Below are 20,700 nucleotides of genomic sequence, written 5' to 3'. Positions count from 1 at the left end.
TGGAACGGTGTTTTGTTGTTTACTTTGTCCTGGAAATGAGATGTGGATGAAAGTATTTGCATTGTAAATGCATTAGTGTTGAGGTTTTAAGCCCATTATTACACAATCACCTTGCTGTCATCATTACACTATGATCAAAAGCAAGTTTACCATAACCACTTAACAAGTGACGCCAATAGCACATGGGAGAAGTTTGCCTTTAGGACTTTCTGCCAGAAAGTGTTATTTTAACCCAAACCATGACAACCAACCTCAAGGTTTCCGGCAGAAAGCCCAACGATCAAACTCCAAGCGCATGGCGGCGTTGAGTCAGCAGCTTCTCACCGCTGCCCCTAAGTGGCCAAACCCAGTTATTGCATGTTGGATGTTTATTTGTTGCTACTCATCAACGTAATGAGACAAATGCACATAAGGAGCTGCAGCTATACATTTTCTTTACTTGTTTTAATCGCTTGACAAATTAAAAACACAATACATACCCACGCCTTCACATTGCTTTAAAATGTCACGGCTGATGTTTGCCTATTTTCTTGCAAAAAAGTATATTTCTATAATTCACAAAATCTGTACCCACAGAACTCTTTTGATGCTCTTTGCCTTGATCTAGGTGTCTCTGCAAAAATGTTCTGCAGGACTGCATTAATCATTCCATGGCTGTCTGAATCGGGGAACCCGGCACGCTTGTGTTTCAGATTACATCGCTACAGGAGAGAGAAAGAAATCCCATCTGTGCTCTATCTCAGAGCTGAAAATACTTTTATTTTTCTGCTTCAGATGGAATTCAGCTAGGATACAATTTTATCCCGTTGTGTGATTAATACAGTCACTCCCTGCAGGACGGGGACATCTGAAGGAATACAAAAACACTTTCAAAATTTCAAAGATATTTAATTCAACTCATAATTAGTTATTTAGAAGAACAGAAGTGCATCATGGTTTGTATGAAATCAGATTTGTGTCTTTTCTAAAATGAATTCTTATATTGTTGAATATTTATAAAGAACTATTTTTCAAGGAATTTTAAATTTATGCTCATTTTAAATATATATATTTTTAAATCTCAAGTACCCCCATTTGAGAACCACTGCACTAATATATACGTATATGCGCCTGGGAAGTTTTTCATGATACGTTTGTTGAAAAGTACATTTTGTGCAAAGGTCAATTCATTTATTAAACAATAATAATGTTTTTTTTTTATTGATGGAAAAGAAAGTAGATAATGGCGCCCCACAATTCCTTGCGGCGGCAACATTTAAAGTGACGCACCATTCATGCGTTCACGAAAACAAATGTTCATGACTGAATAACCGTTGCTATAACTTGGAAATACTTTCAATAAGCTGTTAAACCGGCTGGCAAACTAAGAACGTTACTATGCGGTTGCTGAAAAGTGCAGTAAAGTGATGAAACTGCTGTAAACGGATCAAAACTAGTCAGAGATGCTCAACACTGTGGTTGTCTTTTGTCGAATGAATTCTCCTTCCCGTCTTTCCTTGAAAGACCTTTTTGTCTGCTGGTTGTTGGTCCTGTTGGTATCTCTTGTGCACATGTCTGAAGCACCTGATGCTGTTTTGTGTCATTTTGCCCGTTTGCCTGTTGGATTTTTCAGCTACTCAATTATGGACTCCTCTACTTTGTACGTTTTGATTTAGATATTTGTTTATTAAAATCACTGTTATTCATCCTTCTGCTCCCCGTGTCTCTCTGCATTCGGGTCCATCCCGTTTCCTTTTTTCCCCACCGTGGCCGAACATATTCTTTATCATGTTTCTACCATCATATTCACAACGTCCAGAAAGGCATCAACATGACAACACTCTGAATGGCTGAACTGCCCATATGTGATGAACAAAGATGCCAGACTAGTACAACCTCACATAACAGAGAGCTTGTAGCTTAATTTATCTCAAATGACTACTCCGTTTGGTCTATTGAGGAACACAGCCTTCATTTTACATTGTTACTGTGCCTGTGTGTGTGTTTTTCATCGGTGTGTTACAGTTTGCTGGTCAGCTGAGGCTGGGTGTGGGTGCTGGCTGTCCCTGGAAACCCTCCATCAAAGGCGGCGTTCAGCACCTCGTCCAGGTTTGCGGCTGTGACCAAGTCAAGGTCGGCTCGGATATTGGCTGGAAGCTCCTCCAGGTCCTTCTTGTTGCGTTGAGGGAGGATGACGCACTTCACTCCTGCCCTGTGGGCCGCCAGGACCTTGTCCTTGATACCGCCCACCTGAGGGAAACGGACCAATCCAGTCGGTTAAAAAACTGGATGTAAATGCACCTACTATTATGTGTTGAAATGCGATAACTCACCGGTAGCACCAGCCCTCTCAGCGTGATCTCTCCTGTCATGGCAACGTCTGATCTGACCAATCGGCCGCTAAACAGTGAGGCTAGGCAGGTTACTATAGTAACACCTGCAGAGGGGCCGTCCTTGGTGACAGCTCCAGCTGGGAAGTGGAGGTGGATGTCGGTTCCTTCTAGCGGGTCTGGACCGCCCGCCACTGTTCAAACCCACACAGATGTCGGGTTCAAATACATGATAATGAGCCTATTTAACTATTTACCTGCCGGCATGTTCATCCATCTGTGTGAACTCACTGTTGGTGAGCTGGTAGGTTTTAGCATTTGCTCTGAGCCAGCTGATAGCCAGATGGGCGGATTCTTTCATAACGGCGCCAAGCTGACCGGTCAGAGTGAGATTTCCCTCTCCCTCCATTCGACTGGCCTCCACGAACAGAATCTCCCCACCGAGGGGGGTCCAGGCCAGACCCACTGCCACACCTGGCAGGGTGAGCCTCTCAGACACCTACACACACACACACACACCATCTGTAAAGCTGTAGTTGGTGGAATAAATCAGAAGAAGGAGGCCTTCAAACATTCAGGAATAAATGTGAAACAAAGGGCCAACATGATGTAATGTAATAGCGAAGACAGGAGAGACGTGGGTGAGATGAAAAGCTGAGGAATGGAGAGAACAAAGACAAGTGAGATGAAAGACATGAGAAAAAGAGAAAACGCCTGACAAACGGCATTGTGTTTCCCATTATACTGCATGAGAACAGCTCAAGAACCGGCTGCATTATTCTGACTTCATGTACAGCTGCTGTGGAGCGCGGAGATGTCTCCACAAGTTGCCTCTACATAATTGAGTTCTGAGAGCTTTCCAGAGAGCCAAAGAAAGACAGAAAAAATGGGAAATTCTGCACATGTCTCTGTAATTGTAGATTGTGGACCCCTGCTGGTGTGTTGCCTACCTCCATTTCAAACAGAGGAAGACCCAGGATGTCTTTTAGGGCAACGCTGTCGATCACTATGGGCATCTCTGGCGGGGCGGCCTGGTCTGAGCACACAGGAAATGAAATGAATTGAATCCTTTTGTGAAGAACTGATGTTCAGGATGCAGCATCTCAAAAGTGTCTGAATACAAACTTTCAGCACATTTTGGAGGGAAAATGACCAGATCAAAAATAAAACATTTACATCTATGTTTGTGGAAATCAAGTTTTAATGATGTGATCAAACATCCACACACAGCTGACATATTGAGAGAAACAGAACTATGGGGTTGAAGCCTCAAAAGAGAGAGAGCGATGAAGAGGAGAACACACACACGCCAATGTTTGTAGTGCATGTCCCTAACATCAGTTACCTGGCAACACAGAGGGCTTTCTGACTAAGCAGTCCAACATGACTGTCCCCAGCTTGTTTGATGTTTGTTTTTCACCAACAAGACATGTTCATGTTTTCACAGGTCCGGTCTTTGGTTTCATATCAAACTAGTTTGAACATTTTTACACCGGTTCCACTCACCCAGTTGGGTGAGGCAGTCTTTTTATATTTCCAAAGGTTATCACATTTCAAAGTACTTAAATAAGAGCATAACTTAATCTGTATTGGTAAATGTAATTGTGTTGTAAGTATGTACATGTTAGTAGATTATTATGAGTGAGAGTGCAGGTCATGCGATGAAGGATTTGACCCTCTGCCTCCCACCAGTCCAAACGTCCCACTGAGACGCAGACCGGAACGAGAGCCGGGTTCTTACCCCTCTGCTGCGTCGGACACTCGGCGGTCGAAGCGTCTGTGACGGGGACTCTGTGACCTTCAGCGACTTTCACAGCCACCGCTCTGCAGATGGCCCCGACCTTCCTCTCTAGGGAGCGCACACCCGCCTCACGGGTGTAACTAAAACAACAAGCACACAACAAATACTACAATTACGTGGGGAGGGGGGAGGTTTCATTGGGTAGCTTTGGGTTGCCAGGTTTGTAGAAACGATCCGTGTGCATCAGGTATGTGATCAGAACACAAAAACAGTTGATTTTAAACTAGCTGTTTTGGTATGACCTGCAAATGTGGTGTCCCTCCAGGGCCTGAAAATCCTTATAAAGAAAAGTATATGTTCAAATGCCTGAAGTTCTGACAAAAATGTCATCTCTCACTATATGTGAGGACACTTTTATTCACTTTGACTTCACCCCAAACCACGTGGACCTCTTCTGTTTCTTGTTTGAAAGACATCAGGAGTATCCCTCCAAGGATAAGCGCCATGTAATGCTGTTGGACGTTTATATAGTTACCAGCCTGGAGTGAGGCGAGTGTTGAGAGGCAGCATACTGCTTCTATCTGAAAAGACTGAGAGCCTGTTTATTAGCAGCGTTTTCCGATTTGTTTTGTTTTGACCGTTTGATCAGGCTGTTGGTCGTTATTACAAATATTATTATTAAAGGTTCAATCTGGTTGAGACACATTCCTCTGATCACATGGTCAGAAGCACTGCTCATCAAACAAATAGCCGACAAACCACTTAACACTTTAAGGACACACTCTGATGACCAGAAGTTTACTTTTCTATTTAGTATTTCTTCATGCTTGTCATCAGTGCCACTGGGCGTATTGCTGGGCCCACTGGAGGAAAAGGAGGCCTGGAGAAAACCAGAACCAGGACTGCATGAGATCCTGCTGCAGTAAAATTAGGTTTTATGAAGGGAATCTGGCGCTCGGAAACACTGCCGCTCTCATCCACAGGGACCGCCATAATCACTATGAAATTAAAGTTCCTTGTGGTAACTTTAAATTAAGCGAGTTTCCTTTTTTCATGATGTATGTGTTTTTATGAACATTTGTGTGTACCTGCTGATTATATTCTGTGTGGTGTCCTGTGGTATATGCAGCTGTTGAGGCGTTAATCCATGCTGCTCCAGCTGGTTTGGGATCAGATGACGGTGAGCTATCTCCACCTTCTCCTCCTGAGTGTAGCCTGAAACACGAACGCACACACTTTGATGAATCATTCCCTCAAAGCAGTAAATCATACTATCTAATTACACTAAGAGAGATCCACGGATTAAGCAGTGCGCTCTTAGAATGCGTCAGAATCACGATTAACAGTCTAAAAGTAGTATGAATCTCAAGTGTTGCAGCGGAACCAGACATATTCTATTTTTTATTGCATTATTTATTGCCTTTGGCCCAAAACTGGGTGCCTATTTTTTTGCTTTCTACATGGAAACTGCTCCTGTCGTTTCTTTTTGTGGTTTTGTATTGTTGTTGTTTTCTTGTTCAGTTGTATTTATTTAATTTTTCCTCCATTCATCATGTCTGTGTCATCCCTGTCTTTACACTGTGTATGCATGAGAAATGTACTAAAATGAAATGTAGCGGTAGGAACTAAAACTTGGAGGATGCCGTAGCTGGTACGGTCAGTTTGGGAGGTGCACAATTAGCAGCTAACAGATACTATAAGTTAATGATACTATAAGTGTGTAATACAGAGTAAAAAGGAAATATTTGTACTTGACTGTAGGTTATAATGCACTTATAATACTTGTTATAAGATACTTCCGGCTGAGTCTCTTAAACATAACATGGTGTTATCTGCCATCAAACTGCTGTGATATTGCAGGTGTCGTTTGGTTCATGCAAACTAGCAGATAAATGCACAGTAAGTGCAAAAAACATGGACTATATCATGAGCATAAGTTACAAATTACTGCTCAGGCATTGCCTAATAATATTCATATATATATATATATATATATATATATATATATATATATATATATATATATATATATATATATATATATATATATTATTCATATAATATTCCTATTTAATGAGCCATTCGCAGTTTCACTGTACCGGCCGTGTGTACTTAGACTTGCATGGCTTAAAAAAACAATCACATGATGAATTGGATTATTATTATTGGATCCGCACAGATGACGCCTGGGAGTGACTCTCTGCACCTAAACTCACCTGGTACCTGCAGCACCTCCATCCGGTCCAGCAGGGCAGGGGGAATGGTGGCTGTGGTGTTTGCAGTGGCAATAAAGAGCACTTGGGAGAGGTCAAAGGCCACGTTGAGGTAATGGTCTGTGAAGCTGTGGTTCTGCTCTGGGTCCAGGACCTAAGGGAATATATGGAGACGGTTTTATCGTGCGTGTTTTTAGTGTTTCGTCAAACTTAAATGAATGTATCTTAATTAGTTGGTTGGTTCACAGAAGAAAAAAAACGGTTTAAAACTTAGTGCGGAAGCAGTGAGGTCTACCGGCAGATTAAGTAGGAAGCATATACATATAGGTAACAATTAAAAAGCAGAGAATACATCTGATACTGATGGAAGAGGATCTGGACTCATATACATGCTTCACATGTTGCCCTAATTCCCCAGATACAACTACAGGTCATCTCAGAGAGAGAAACAGAGCTGACCTCCAGCAAGGCGGCCGCAGGGTCTCCTTGCAGGCTCTTCCCCAGCTTGTCCACCTCATCCAGGAGGAACACAGGATTATTTACGGCAACCGTCTTTAAACCGTTGATAATGCGGCCAGGCATGCTCCCAACATAGGTGCGTCTGGAGAATGATGAGAAGGATTTGAATTGATCCACTGGGTAAATAGTGACAGCAGAGAAGTTCAGAAATACATTAAATCACGTTTACATTCCTGTTTGTCCCGCCACGTGGACACGCTGGTCCTGCTCTTGTTTTATTGCCACGGGACAGGAATTACAGAGTGCAGACACAAAGTTCTCACAAAGTTCAAATGCGAGCGGGGGACAAGAACTTGCAAGCTGAAAACATGAAAATGTAGCGGAAAGGATATAAACAAAACAAATGGAGGGGTCTACCTTTCAGAGGATAGCTATTTTTGTTGAACAAATTAAATAATGAACTGAAATTACACTCCTGCTGTTGGTAAAGCAAGACACACGTTCCTCATCTGGCTTTTCTAAAAGGTCCCTTAAACTCGGTCCTGTTCTCCTTTAAAATACCAGGATCAGCTCCGTCACCTGGGATGAGTGAGTGTGTTTTGATAGAGATAAGACTCATTTGGGACCGAGGCTGAAAACAGACGGATCAAAGGCGAGCTGCGTGATCCGACAGCCGAACTCTCACAACTATTTGACCGACACGAACAGATACTGTGGAAGTGAGAGTCAACCAATAAACTCCAGGTCACTATAATTGTGTTGTGTGTGTTGCAGTAAATATAAACACAGTGATCGTTTATTTCTACAATTGATGTTCTATTTCGTAAAGTCCAATTCAAATGTTTTAAATTCCCGGACGATTATCACAGTTGCACTTTTCACCAGAACAGATGACCCCCATCCGACCTCTATCTGAGGTTACGACGCAATTGATTGTAATTTGACAACGTGGTACACTTGTCTGTTGTTGACCACACCACTAATACAAGTCATCTTGTGCTCTTTACATAAAACAAGTTTATCCAATACCAAATTACAGATAATTGAAACCTTGAGAAATAGCGGACTCACTAGAAGTTGTGTAGAAAGAGAACACCAGGGCTGGATTAGTCATGAAAAGTGTTTCTATCCAAGGTGCTGAGCGAGAGATGGCATAAGATGTGACGCGGTGGGAGAAAACTTGGCCAAATGCTGAAGATGGTATAGATAACAACATGACTGGATTTGGGGATTGTTTTCCTCTTCTGTGCCTTTCCGGAATTTAAATTGTTACACATTTGGAATCAATCTGGGATTTTCTTGCTATTGCATCTTTTACTGCAGCAATTCTGTCATTGATTATTTCTACAGGACATTCTATAAAATGAAAAATGACTCACTTACTTTTAGATGGTAAGAGGAAACTGCATTTAAAAAAACCCAATGATTTTAATATAGTATGAGGGTGGAACTGTGACCGTTTTTGGAAGACCATCAACTGTTAGTATATTGAAAGCCGTTGTGTTACGCTTGACTGGTAATGCCCCTTGGTTTGAAAACACATGCTTGTGTTTTCAAAGATTTATTTGATATCGAGTTGGCCACGTTATAGAGAAAGTTTTTTGGGGGGTATTTTGAATAATTGCAGTGTAATGACAAAAAATGTGGTTTTGAGCAGATAACCAACTATGTTGCTCATTGTGTAATGTAGGTGTGTGGCTGTGTTGAGAAAAGGTAAGTAAGTAGAGGTTGATGCTAGTTAGCAATGTTTCATTGCTGCTCTCCAATAGAGGGGTGCAGGGATGACATATTTTTGGAGGCCGGCGTTAGCGTCTCACTGATTCCAATAGAATATGCAAACGCCTGAAGGGTGAATGCTATCTGCAGAAGTAAAAAGCTAACGTTAGCCCATAAATTAACTGTCAAGGCGGACTCGTCAGCATAGCGACGTTTTGTAGTCTCATTTAGCCACGTGTTGGCAATTACCTTTTTAAAATACATGTTAAAGCTTCAAAATTCACGAGAGTGGTATCTACTGGTCGAACAAAACATTAAAATCTCTAAAGCTTGTGTTAACCACAGGCCATTTTTCAGGCATCTAACCAAAAAGGCATTTAAAAAAAGTGTAGAAATGCTGACTTACTCCTGGATGTTAGGATTTGTTCCTGCACGACTTTGTAGGAGTCTTTTAAGAAGGAGTATATTTGAAATGCAATCAATGAACTGTAATCACGAGAGCTCGTGTTCCACTCAGCAGCAGACAGCGCTGTGCTCCAATACACATGCACAGAGCCCGTGGAAGCTCGCCATCCAAACAATAGACTCACACTGCAGTGCGTTGAGTTCAGAACATGAATCCCCTCTGATTTCAGACAATAAATCCCTAGTTTTGAGACAACTCAGGACTTGGTGTATATTTATTTATATGTGAGCCCGCCGGCCTCACTCATATCTGTGTTGTCCACTACTACTGCTGCTATATGCTATCTTATGATACCTGTGTCCACGGATGTCCGACTGGTCACAGACGCCTCCCAAAGAGATGCGGTGAAACTCTCTGCCCAGGGTCCTGGCTATGGAGCGTCCTACACTGGTCTTTCCAACTCCTGGGGGCCCCACAAAGCAAAGGATGGGGCCCTAGAGACAAAAACAATGGCATGAAATCCACAGGTAAATATGAGGTACATCAAAGAAATCTCTGACCTTTTGCCTTTCTACATGTTGTGTTCTGATCTATAAGACCCACCTTCAGAGAAGTCTTCAGCTGTCTGACAGCAAGGTACTCCAGCATGCGTCTCTTCAGCTTGTCCATGGCATAGTGATCGTTGTCCAATAGAGTACGAGCAGCTTGGATGTCGAGGCAGTCTGGGGAGTATGTGTGTTTGTGTTGGCAAGGACAAGATGGATAGATCAGAGAGAGAGAGAAAGAGAGAAAACACATTTGCATTAGCGAAGGCAAAGGCAGTGAGGAGGAGAGTAGAAACAAGCTCGCTTGAAAGTTGTTTTTTCTTAAAAGAACAGACAACCCTCCAAAGTTATTAGATGAAACGGTTATTTGGATTTGTTTGCAGGATATACTTGTTTTGACTCCTGAGCCTGCAAACGAATAAACCCCGGACATTGAAGTCTCCACTCATCTGAGGTTATCTGTAATTGAGGCAGTCTGTGGTCTCCAGCAGAGACAAAGCAAAGAACATCAGCAGGGGCACCGACATCCTGATATCGTGGCCGGCAAACACAGATACATTATATCTTTGCTTGGCTTCAGTTGCGGAAATATTATTGCCTTGAAACAACTTTGGTTTCACATTTGAACATGAGCGATACAGGATGTGAGACTTCTAAGAGGCGTAACGTATTTTACATTACTTTACATTTCATTTAGCTGACGCTTTTATCCAAAGCGACTTACATTTTTGCTCTACACACCGCAGACACAGCAACGGGGAGCAATTAGGGGTTAAGTGTCTTGCTCAGGGACACAACGACATGGACTGGCAGAGCCGGGGCGCGAATCGCCAACCCTCTGATTGAAAGACGGGCACACTAACCACTCAGCCACAGTCGCCCACGTACTTTATCTAAAGCTGCATTTGGAGAAAAAAATTGACGGGGAAGGGGCAGCAGAACAAGCTGTAAACGAAACACTGACATATTATCAGCTTCCAAAGTTGTTATGGCTCATATGTTAAAAAAACAAAACAGTTAAACCCAGCATTATTTTTCACTGAAAACAGCTGTGGATGGACACTAGGTGCGATTGGATGAGAGTGGTGAGACTGAGTCAAAACAGTGAAAGTTGTGAGCTGGTTAAACTAAACAAATGAGCTGAGAAATGCTACAACACTCGACGTTCACCCTAAATTTGAGTTTGCGGGCTGTGGCTACTGAGTTTATGCTGCGGCCGTAGGGACAGCGGGGGATGACAAAAGAACTACACAAAAAGGAAAAGTTGAACCAGAATCAACCTTTTAGAGAAACTTAAATGGGGAAGAAGAGCAGCGTGGGTGAACCAAACACGTTTCTGCACGGCTACTCAATTTGGCCGTGTGCACCAGTTTGAAACCCACAATTTTCATAGGCTTCATAGCGGCCTGGTTAGTTCCTGAGTCAATGTGTTTAAAGCATCATGGTTTCACACGGATGGCCCTTTGAGTGCAGTCAACACGGCCGCGATGCAGCCTCTCTAGTGAGTCCAGTGACAATTTCCCTTGGGTTCATCACAAGAGACATCTTTTCCCGTTACACGTCGTCACGATTCAAATATTGATTGGTGCTGCATAATTTCAGTATGAATGACTACACTGTGTAATCCGAGTGAAGGGTATGAATGAAGATGAGATGCAACCTGTGTTGTGAATGTATCAAAACAGTTTAATCCTTTCTTTCAGCTGACATTTTATTATTAGACCAAATTAATTGACGTTTAAGATTTAAATCTGTACCAATCTAATTTGACCAGTCCAAAGACAACAGAGAAGTTCAGACACTTTAAAAGCAAAACCAGCGAACTAGAAAAGTTTAAGACCGATTACGTTCATATTCGACACAGTTATGAGAACACTGTTACAGTCCCCACATGCTAGGCATTACTTAGCACTCAAACAGGCTGGGTATAGTGTAGTATTAACCTCATACGGTATCTGAGGCATGTGTCATACTGTATGTGGCTTGTGGACCTGGACTCCGCTAAAGTTCGCCTTCAGCTTTGTTTACCTTTGGTGCTTTTGCTCCATGGCAACTCTACCATCAAATCCAAGTAGTTTCTGGTCAGGGAAAATTCAGGCATGGACTGAGGCATCTTCTTCAACCTGAAAGCAGATGAATGAGATGAACCGAAACACGGGTCAGGCTGCGGACCGGGACTCATCAGTGAAATCAAGCTTAGAGAGAAATCAAGCAGAGATGGAGTGTCTGTGTGTTCAAGACAAAACGACATGCGAGAATTGATTTGAAACGATCAAACGGTCAATTTTCAAACTGTGCAATCAAAAGGAAAAGTTTGCCCAAGAAAGCTACTGCGAATAAAGGCATATTTAAAGTTTCAGATTTTAAATAATTACATTTCAGAGATAATTAGGACAGAGAACACGTGTGACAGAGCTTATCCGGGCGAGTTCACCTCTTCAGCTCTTTGAGGCAAACTTTGAATGCAGCTTCAGGCATCTTGGCCCCGTGGACCTTCTTCTCCAAGACTGCAGTGTCATCGCCATCCTCATCTTCAGCTTCCTCTTCCAGGTTGAACTGCCGGCCCGGTAAGACTCCACCTTTACGCACGGATAACACCTGAACAGATGGGGCACGGAGAGGTAAACGGGTATATGCATACGGACATGGTTGAAAGGAAAAGGATGAATGCCAATGTTTGTTACCCTCTTCTCATTTTCAGGACTTGATTTCCTAGTTTTCTGCAGCAGTTTTAGTCCCTCTATCTGTTTGGTCAACATGGACAGAGCCTTCTTGAATCGCTCCTCCAAGGTCACCGCATCCAGGACCTTTACAGCACACATGGAAATACAAAAAAATACATTTCAAAATAAATTCACCTCAGGGAAAATCTTTACATTAAGCCAACTGTGATGTGTAGTTTGACTTTTTCCCCCTCTCTTGCACCAATTGCTCGTAGCTATAAAAAAAAGACTGTGGCAGATATTCCAATACACAATCACAGAACTATCTCAGGGTCCAAATTGTTAACTAAATTGTGCTGATAGTATTACAGCGCCCACACAGTTTTGCAGCTGATGCAATTTGATTATTTTTGCATCCGTTTGCAATTATCGATGTAGAATTATCGCCACGAACACGGCAGGCAGAACAAAAAATTAAATTGCCAGAGAGCAAAGCTGTCTGTCAGTGCTGTTTGTGTTTTAAGAATTAAAAATGTAAAAGACCGTAGCGTGATTTGACACAAAAGAAAGGAAAGGATTCAATGCTGCCGTGATCAATGGAAAGTCTGTGTATGACATCCCTTATGAATGCACTTCAGTTACCACCAACTTTCTGAATGAATTCTGAAAAACTCTCTCACTTTACAGAGTGTGGCCATTAGCAAGGATCTTTGTGAATTGGACCGTGTTTTTGATATGAGGCTCAATTGCATAGAAAAAGGCCAATGGCCAATTTTGCGCCAAATATGTATGCCGATTACTTAATTTAAATACATGCAAATAGCGCCGGTACACCAAGACCCCCGCAATAAGTTGCTTTAAACACAGACCCAACAGATCACCTCACCTGTAGTTTTTCTTTGTTTGAGGTGCGGATCATGGAGGCGACCACATCAGGTAGAGTTTCCCTGGGCAGACTGTCTAACAGACGCCTGAACTTAGCCACTACTGGAACTGACATGTCCAGCATACCTAACAACTACACACACACACACACACACACACACACACACGGTAAAATGTGATTTATGACACAATAAGACTTGTTTTCAAGGCCTAACTCCAATCCATCAGTGTATTACTTCTTGTTTTCCTCATTTTAATTTAGTTTTGCTCTTTTTTAAATGCTGTTCATGTGTGTCTTTTTGTGTATCTTGTGTTTCTTGCCTCTCTCTTATGGACTGCACGTTAAAATGCCTGGTTATTGAAAGGTGCAGAAAACACTTAAGATGCACTTTTGACATTCCAGAGTTTTTCAGGAATTCTGGTATAGCTCAGGAATAAATTATTAGGCAAAGACTTACGATGAAGCCTTTTCATTAATTGATGGATCATCTCGTAAATACTTTGAGTTATAGGTTTGCCGACTTCCATAAGTCCTTAATAATTGCAACCTGCAGGTCTTCCCACAGTAAGATAAGATAAGATAAGAAAGATCTGTCTTCATCCATGACTGGTCACCCAACATAGTAGCCGTGGACAGACACATACCTGCACACTCACTCACTCACTCAGGGACGTGCATGTGCACACACACTCAAACATGGATGCAAGCACACAGCCCTTTCATGTTCTAGCATATGCAACCACAGAAGCCAGATGTGTAATCGGCCCTAATTGTTTCACATGTTCTTAATAGATGTCATACTGCTTTAAGTTTTCTGAAGGAAAAACATTTCAACCCACATGGAATCTGAAAAGAAATGACTGTTTCTGGGTTGAGGAATCTCACCTGGAAAAAAAAGACTCTGTAGAAATAAATGTAACTCATTTATTTTACAGGAAAAACCTGTGAAACCTCTAATATAAATGATGTGTATGACCAGAAGCTCCTTCTTTTCCTATAATTTAATCTACTTGATCATGTTTTGTATGTAACCATGACAAGTTATTGAATTATTTCATATTTCTTTTTGAAATTGTTTTGTAGGTCTACTCTAGGTCAACAAGCAATAACTAAACCAAGAAATATGGAGATGTTTATCTTTACTAACTCTCTTTCTCTTCCACACACACAACAGACACAGACACACACACACACACACACACACACACACACACACACACACACACACACACACACACACACACACACACACACACACACACACCTGTACAGCAGCCTGGTAGAACGTGTGGGACAGCTCCCCCAGCTCTCCATCTTGGACCGTGGTACGCTCCGTTGCTGGGGTCATGTACTGCTCCAGTTTATCCAACTGCTCCACCTACAATTAATGTTTCAATTAGAGAAACACACTTTGATATCATCCACATTTGTACGTGCTACATACTGAGTGAAAGGTATTTTTGTCCGATACTGGCAAAGAAAAAGAAGCTGTGAGTAAAGGAATGCACCTTTTCCACTGTTTCAATGGAAAGAGCAACATTAGGATATGTACGGTACCCTGTGGAGTGTTTTGCTGTGGAGTATTGTTTTTACAAAATGGTTTCCCACTTTGGTTGTATCATGCAATCGCACAAAGACGCATATGCACACGTGCACAAAAGTGGGTGACAGGACACGGCTGTTTGTTTTATGCTCGCACAAAAACTCCACAGGGCGCCTTTAAGTACTGGCTAATACAAGTTGCTGTGGTCAGTTTGACTGACTTTCACTGGGTTGGTTGACTGTGGCTCAGTGGTGAGTAGGGTCGTCAAAACAGAGGATCGGCGGTTCGATCCCCGGCTCCGCTAGCGTTTGTCGATCTGTTTGAATGTTAGTCCTGATGGTCAGGTGGCACCTTAGCCTGCCATCAGTGTATGAATGGGTGAATGACGACAAGTAGCGTTAAAGTGCTTTGAGTGACCATTTACGTCAATGGGACTTCTCTATGAACGGGTCCCAGTTTGGTTTCTCTCATGCAGGTGCACACAGTCAGTTTTAATCATTTACCGTGAGACATTAGAAGTTTACCTCTGCCAGGACAAAGGGTCGCTCCTTTAGCAGACTTGACACACTGAAGCGGCACAACCCAGTGATGAGGAGGGTGTAGTGGGGCTTTGGCCAGTTGCTGCCCACCACCTGCACTGCTATCCCCGCTGTGCCAATTCTGCAGAGACAGAGAAGGTGAGAGTGAGACAGACGACTCACTGGAGGAAGCCTGTCCCGAGCTTCACAGCAGCAATAACTCATGGTCAACCATAATCAACTATGATCGTTTCCAGTTTGTTTCCGATTCATTCTTCACACTGAGGATCTGACCAGGACCTCTCGATGACTTCCTGCTTCGGATCAGACAACTTTGTTATAACCAGCAGGTGTGCTGTAGTATGTGGTAGTCTCTCATTCGAGTCTCACGTCAAAAGCCACAAAGAGCCACGCTTGTTACAGCTTCATCCAAATTATTCCTTCCGCATCTTTATTTCTCCTCAAAGTGAAGCAGTTTTTATTTTTTATTTGTACTCTTCCAGGAAAACAAGCTATATTGTAATTTGGTACTCATTGTATATCATATGTATATATCAAAATACTCTATACAAGTGCTGCTGACACTTTGTCAAAACGAGATCCCCACGGTTTTGGGGTTATCTTTTAGTGGGACAGCTCCAATAGTTTCGAGATCAGCAGCTCAGGGCGATGGGGCCTGACTCCACAACCCCCTTCCACACGCATACAAGATGTGTTTCCGATTATGTGCTTGCAGTGGCTAGGACATCAATTCATGATGTTAATGTGAAGTGGCAGCTCCCACAAAGTAGAAGCCTTTTGAAGACACTTGTACTGTTGAAAGGGAAAAGAGGATTGGATAACCAGCATTATCCACCTCTTTCCCCCTCACATATATGCCACATTGCTGTGGTAAACTACAGCAATGTGGCATATATGTGTTGCTGTTCCTTGTGTTGCTGTGGTTTACCACAGGGGCACCAGATTGTCTCCGTTCTTTTTGTTTAAAGAATCCCTTCTGCATCCTGGAGCCTTTAATCGAACTGAACAAGCTATGTAGGAGCAGTGGGAGGGGGCACAGTGCACGGCTAAAATGACAAGTTGGGTGCCTACCACCCTTTTCCAGCAACTGTGGTTGAAGAAGAGACAAACTGTCCAGAGACAAACAATTGCTATTGAGTAACTCGACTGAGCTGGTAGACAGCTGGTGAAAGGTTGAAGTCCACCTCGCTGTGCTCGGCTGCGAGGCGACTGATAAACTGTAACTGTACTTTCCTATATATATATATATATATATATATATATATATATATATGAAATACTGGACATTTTAACCGACAAAGGACTATTATTTGCCCCTTCAGTCTCTAAAAAAGGCAGACAGACAGATAAATAAATAGATAGGATATGTGAAAGAAAATAAACATAAGACATGCGCATAACAGAACAATACAGATATGATTACATTATATGATTGCATGTGAAGTGATCTGACAGTTCTTTTAGACACAACAAATAATAAAAAACATCATATTTTAATCATAAACTCTGCCATGCCACTGGAAGGCCAGCTGAAGACCAGACCTTATACAACTAGGCTACGTGCAGCCTGCTTTGAACTGGCACAAGTTGTTCCCTAAAGGTTATCCCTGTATGTCTCAAATATGTCTGGATCTGTTTTGGCTTGTCTTTCCCTTCTCAACTTGTTCAATTGTAATATATTTCTTTAGAGGCCTAAAGACGTAGAGACTCTTTAGTTTCCAACCAGGGGTCCTGACCCCGAGGTTGGAGGTCCTGCAGCGGACAGTCACCTGGTATGTCCCTCCCCTCCTCCACGCAACACCAGCAGCCCTTTGAACACCTACAATACTAACACGGAATGTGTATTACTTGTGCAAGGTGGGCAGGTCGTCGGTGTCGTGTTCTGGGTCTCTGGTGTTGGGAATTACTCCTATGATTGTGCTTTTCAGAGAAGTTCCCCTGAGCAGCCGCTGGCTGACCAGGTGCATGTTCCGCGGAGAGTCCACGCTGAACCTCACGGTGGAGCCGGGCAGCAGCACCCCTTCATGGCTCAGCAGCAGCGGGAGGCGGCTCGGTATCTGGATTCCGTCGCCGGGTGCCATTGTCCGTTGGTTCCAGAAACCAGGTCGCTGCCTATGACACAACTCCTGACAACAAACACGCACTCCAGTCAAACGTATCAGACAAGAGTAAACACACGACTTCCGAGTAGTTTTTTTCAAAATAAAAGCCTCACTGACCAGCCGAATACATAATTGAGCTTACTACACGTGTAAACGACGCACGCGTTTGAATATATTGCTTCTGAAATTAAAACGTAGTTGTTTTGTTTGCACAGTCATGTGAAAGGCACCGTTCTTTACCCTGAGGTGGCTTTCCGCTTTTTTCCGCTCTTATTCAGACACCCTTTTACTTCTGGTATACTCTGGATAGGCTACGGCAAGTACACATGGACAAACTGTACGGTATTGCTGAAAAATAAATTGCAATAGATTCCAATGAGTTCGCCACCTTTTGATCTTTTTCCTGTCTTTTGTAAAGCCTGCAAATATTTGCAGGCTTTAAAAAGTGATGAGGTACTTGATCTAACAGTAACAGTTTTTTTTTCTTGCTAATATAGGCGTTCTCCCCTACATTTCATATGAATTATTGTGTTTTCTATATTTGTACTTGAATACGTTATGTGAGAGCTATAACTAAGCTATTGCTACTTTACAGGTTCAAATTGTACATACAAAATAAAAAACGGTTTATAAAATATGATTAATTGCTCAAGCTTTTATCTAACTAATTATCTGCCCAACAGTACATACAATAGTTAAATTAGCTCCCCCTAACCAGATATGTCATTAAAATGCTACTTACATGTTAATACACTAGCAATAATATTACAATATAATATAATCAGCATGAGTACATTTCACAGAGGATACTTGTTTTTACTTAAATAATGGGCAACGTAAATATGTACTCTAGGGTTTACAATATCAGACGGCACAGAAGGCCTAGGTAGAAAATACATGGTCCACCACTGGGTTTTAGAGGAATAATATGACCAACACAATATGTAAAGACCTAAATATATTATGTAAAATAATTGGACTATAATGGGACCGTATTTAAAGACTCACTTGAATAATGACTGGACAGTACACACAGGATTGGTTGATAAAAATAGCTATTTAATATTTATTTCATTAAAGTACTGTCACATAACATAATACATTTACAAAAAATAAATACATTCAATATCTTGTGTATAAACAAAAACAGTTTCTAAAGACCACAGACAACCACCATCCATGTGTTTGCATTTATTATCTCTGTTGTTGCAGTCAGCTTTGGGAGATAGCACATTATGTTCACAATAAGGGATCTTTGAATACAGCTTTTAATGCTCGTATGTTTACAAACAGACAACCATGATTAAGTACAATAATAATACATGGGTTGCATTTAGAGCAATTCACCAATAATTATCATTAATGTATTACATTATTAAAGCTGTCTTCATTAAAGTTCCTTCTTACAATACGAGCAATTGCTGTGTATATAACATAATCAATCATTAAACATTCTCCCCCTGAAGAGTGACACAAAGAACCTTGGAAGACTTTCTATGCGACAAATACCTGAAGATTATACGTGAAACACCACATTACTTATTTAATTGTGTAGTGTAGGTGCCATTTCATGTCATGCGAAATACAATTGCAGCTATTTGATTTGTTGTTGATTTTTGATAAAATATATATTCTTTCATTTTTGGTTAACACAGACATCTTAAAGCATAGTAGTTAATTACTATGTAATAACATTTTTAACACAGAAATAATGAGTATGAGTGTACTCAATTTGCACAGGATGTGTTTTTGAAAACCATGATGGTAAATGCATGTGAATAAAGTAATGAAGGGATGAGGAAATGACTGACTGACTAAACCAGCAAGTCAGGATTTGCAGGCATTGAAACAGACGCATCAAGATAAAAGTCGACACCTTGTATGTGTGAAGTGAGCAAATAATCGTGAGCCCCAGATGTTCAAAAGACTCCGAGAAGGCCTACAGTGTCCTTCAGGTGCCCAAAGCATGATGCAAGTTATTTTCATAGATTTGCATTATCCTTTATACGTTGAGCTTCATAATCATTGTGCCTCTTGAACTAAAGTATGATCTATGTGATATGTATGAATATATTGTATTCCTAAAAATTAACAAGATAGCCTCGAGTTTAATTGCTTGAGTGGAAAGAAATAAAACAGTAAAGCTGACACAACCTGAGAGGCAATCTCGTACAGAAAACAACGATAGAAGAAACTGATTTGCTTTGAAGTAAAATATTTTTGTTAAACGTGTAAAAGATTTGGATGTTGAGTTTCCGGTTACACTTTCACAGCTTTCATTTCTAGCAAGTTTAGAGCTGACATTCTTAAAAGAACAACTGGAAATCCCTCAAACCAGCCTAGGAAGCCAATTTAGTTTGCTGTGGCGAACTGTAAGAAACATCAAACTGCACTTTTTTTTATAGATTATTTAACTATATAAGACAACTCTATGTATTAAGAAAAACAACTCTTAAGTTTAAAAATGCATGACTTGGACAGAGAGAGATGCATGAAATGGGGCAAAAATGAATTCCAACTTGTTTTGACAGCTTTTGGATATGCAATGTGGGGCTACGGCACAGATCTAGATAATAATGCTTGAAATGTAAGCTGCAAGTAAGAAATGCATAGTCGACAACTGAAGAGAGAAGAGAAAACAGTATTGTTTAAGGGAGGGAAACCCTTTCCACAATGTAAAACAATACAACATTTTAAAATAGACTGTCCAATACACACATCCCACACCCTGGGATTAAAGCTTTTACTTTTGCACTGTACCCAATGCATGCTTTATTCTCGTCATGCCACCCAATGTGTTAAGTTATGTTTGGTCTCTCGTGCCATGTCTTGTTTCACTAAATTAAAAAAACAAAATGTATTAAAAAACAAAATGTAAAACAAAGAAAACAGTAGTAATCAGGTTGCCTGTAGGTTTGTAGTTCAGTTCATGTACATTGCGCTTGCTTTAGCTCATTGATATCTAAAAGAGGCGTCTGGCTATGGCACAAGTCAGCAGATGTTTCTCAATATAAAAGCACTTCAATGTCTTACTGCTTCTTGTTGTTTTCTGAGGTGAACCTCACATGTCCAATGGAGGACATCACAGGATTTTGGGGCAGATTTGGCAAATCCACAGTGGAATCAATTTGATGAGGAGATTTTACTACATTTTAGCAGAAAGTTCAGATGCTCATGAAATCTCCATGAATATCGTTGCTGTGCATACAATATCAGTCTGTTTTGGCGTTTGATGGATTTGGGAAAGACTTATTGATGTTCACAAATCAGACCTGAACTATGTTGTTTCCGTGTGGCTTGTCCTTTTACCCCTCTCCATATTACTCAAGGGATATGATGATACCAATCCCTCATCATCAGACCCACTGGCCTCTTCTCAGCTTTCGGTATGGAAGTCTGTCTATCTGCCTTTCCTCCAATAGGAAACAACACAGTCTGAAAAGAAGACAAGAAGATAAACTTGAGTCACTCTCATAAATATTCCATCATTTCACTATGTGTTTAACTGGCATGCTTTATGGATATGAACCTGGGGCAACTCAGAGGTACTCAACTTAAGCACAACTTTACTCTCAGGT

At 41.4% G+C, this 20,700-nt stretch overlaps 1 protein-coding gene across 1 annotated transcript; it reads right to left on the bottom strand.

The window, feature by feature from the left end:
• Nucleotides 1-780: 780 nt before the first annotated feature.
• lonp2 (lon peptidase 2, peroxisomal) lies at nt 781-17,101 on the bottom strand (the record flags this gene model as incomplete). The annotated part of the gene is made up of 17 exons (XM_079223878.1): nt 781-2,229; nt 2,313-2,503; nt 2,601-2,808; nt 3,260-3,345; nt 4,051-4,190; nt 5,139-5,265; nt 6,267-6,417; nt 6,723-6,864; nt 9,199-9,338; nt 9,448-9,566; nt 11,418-11,512; nt 11,824-11,987; nt 12,074-12,196; nt 12,939-13,070; nt 14,203-14,316; nt 15,006-15,141; nt 16,869-17,101. The coding sequence occupies 17 exons, from the start codon at nt 17,099-17,101 to the stop codon at nt 1,999-2,001; spliced, it is 2,532 nt and encodes an 843-aa protein (XP_079080004.1). The 3' UTR covers nt 781-1,998.
• Between the last annotated feature and the right edge of the window lie 3,599 nt (nt 17,102-20,700).

The sequence above is a fragment of the Taurulus bubalis genome (genome assembly GCF_910589615.1).
Source record: "Taurulus bubalis genome assembly, chromosome: 9".
NCBI classification, from domain to species: Eukaryota; Metazoa; Chordata; class Actinopteri; order Perciformes; family Cottidae; genus Taurulus; species Taurulus bubalis.
Note: the sequence above shows the minus strand (reverse complement) of the source record. Positions and strands in the feature narration are given on the sequence as shown.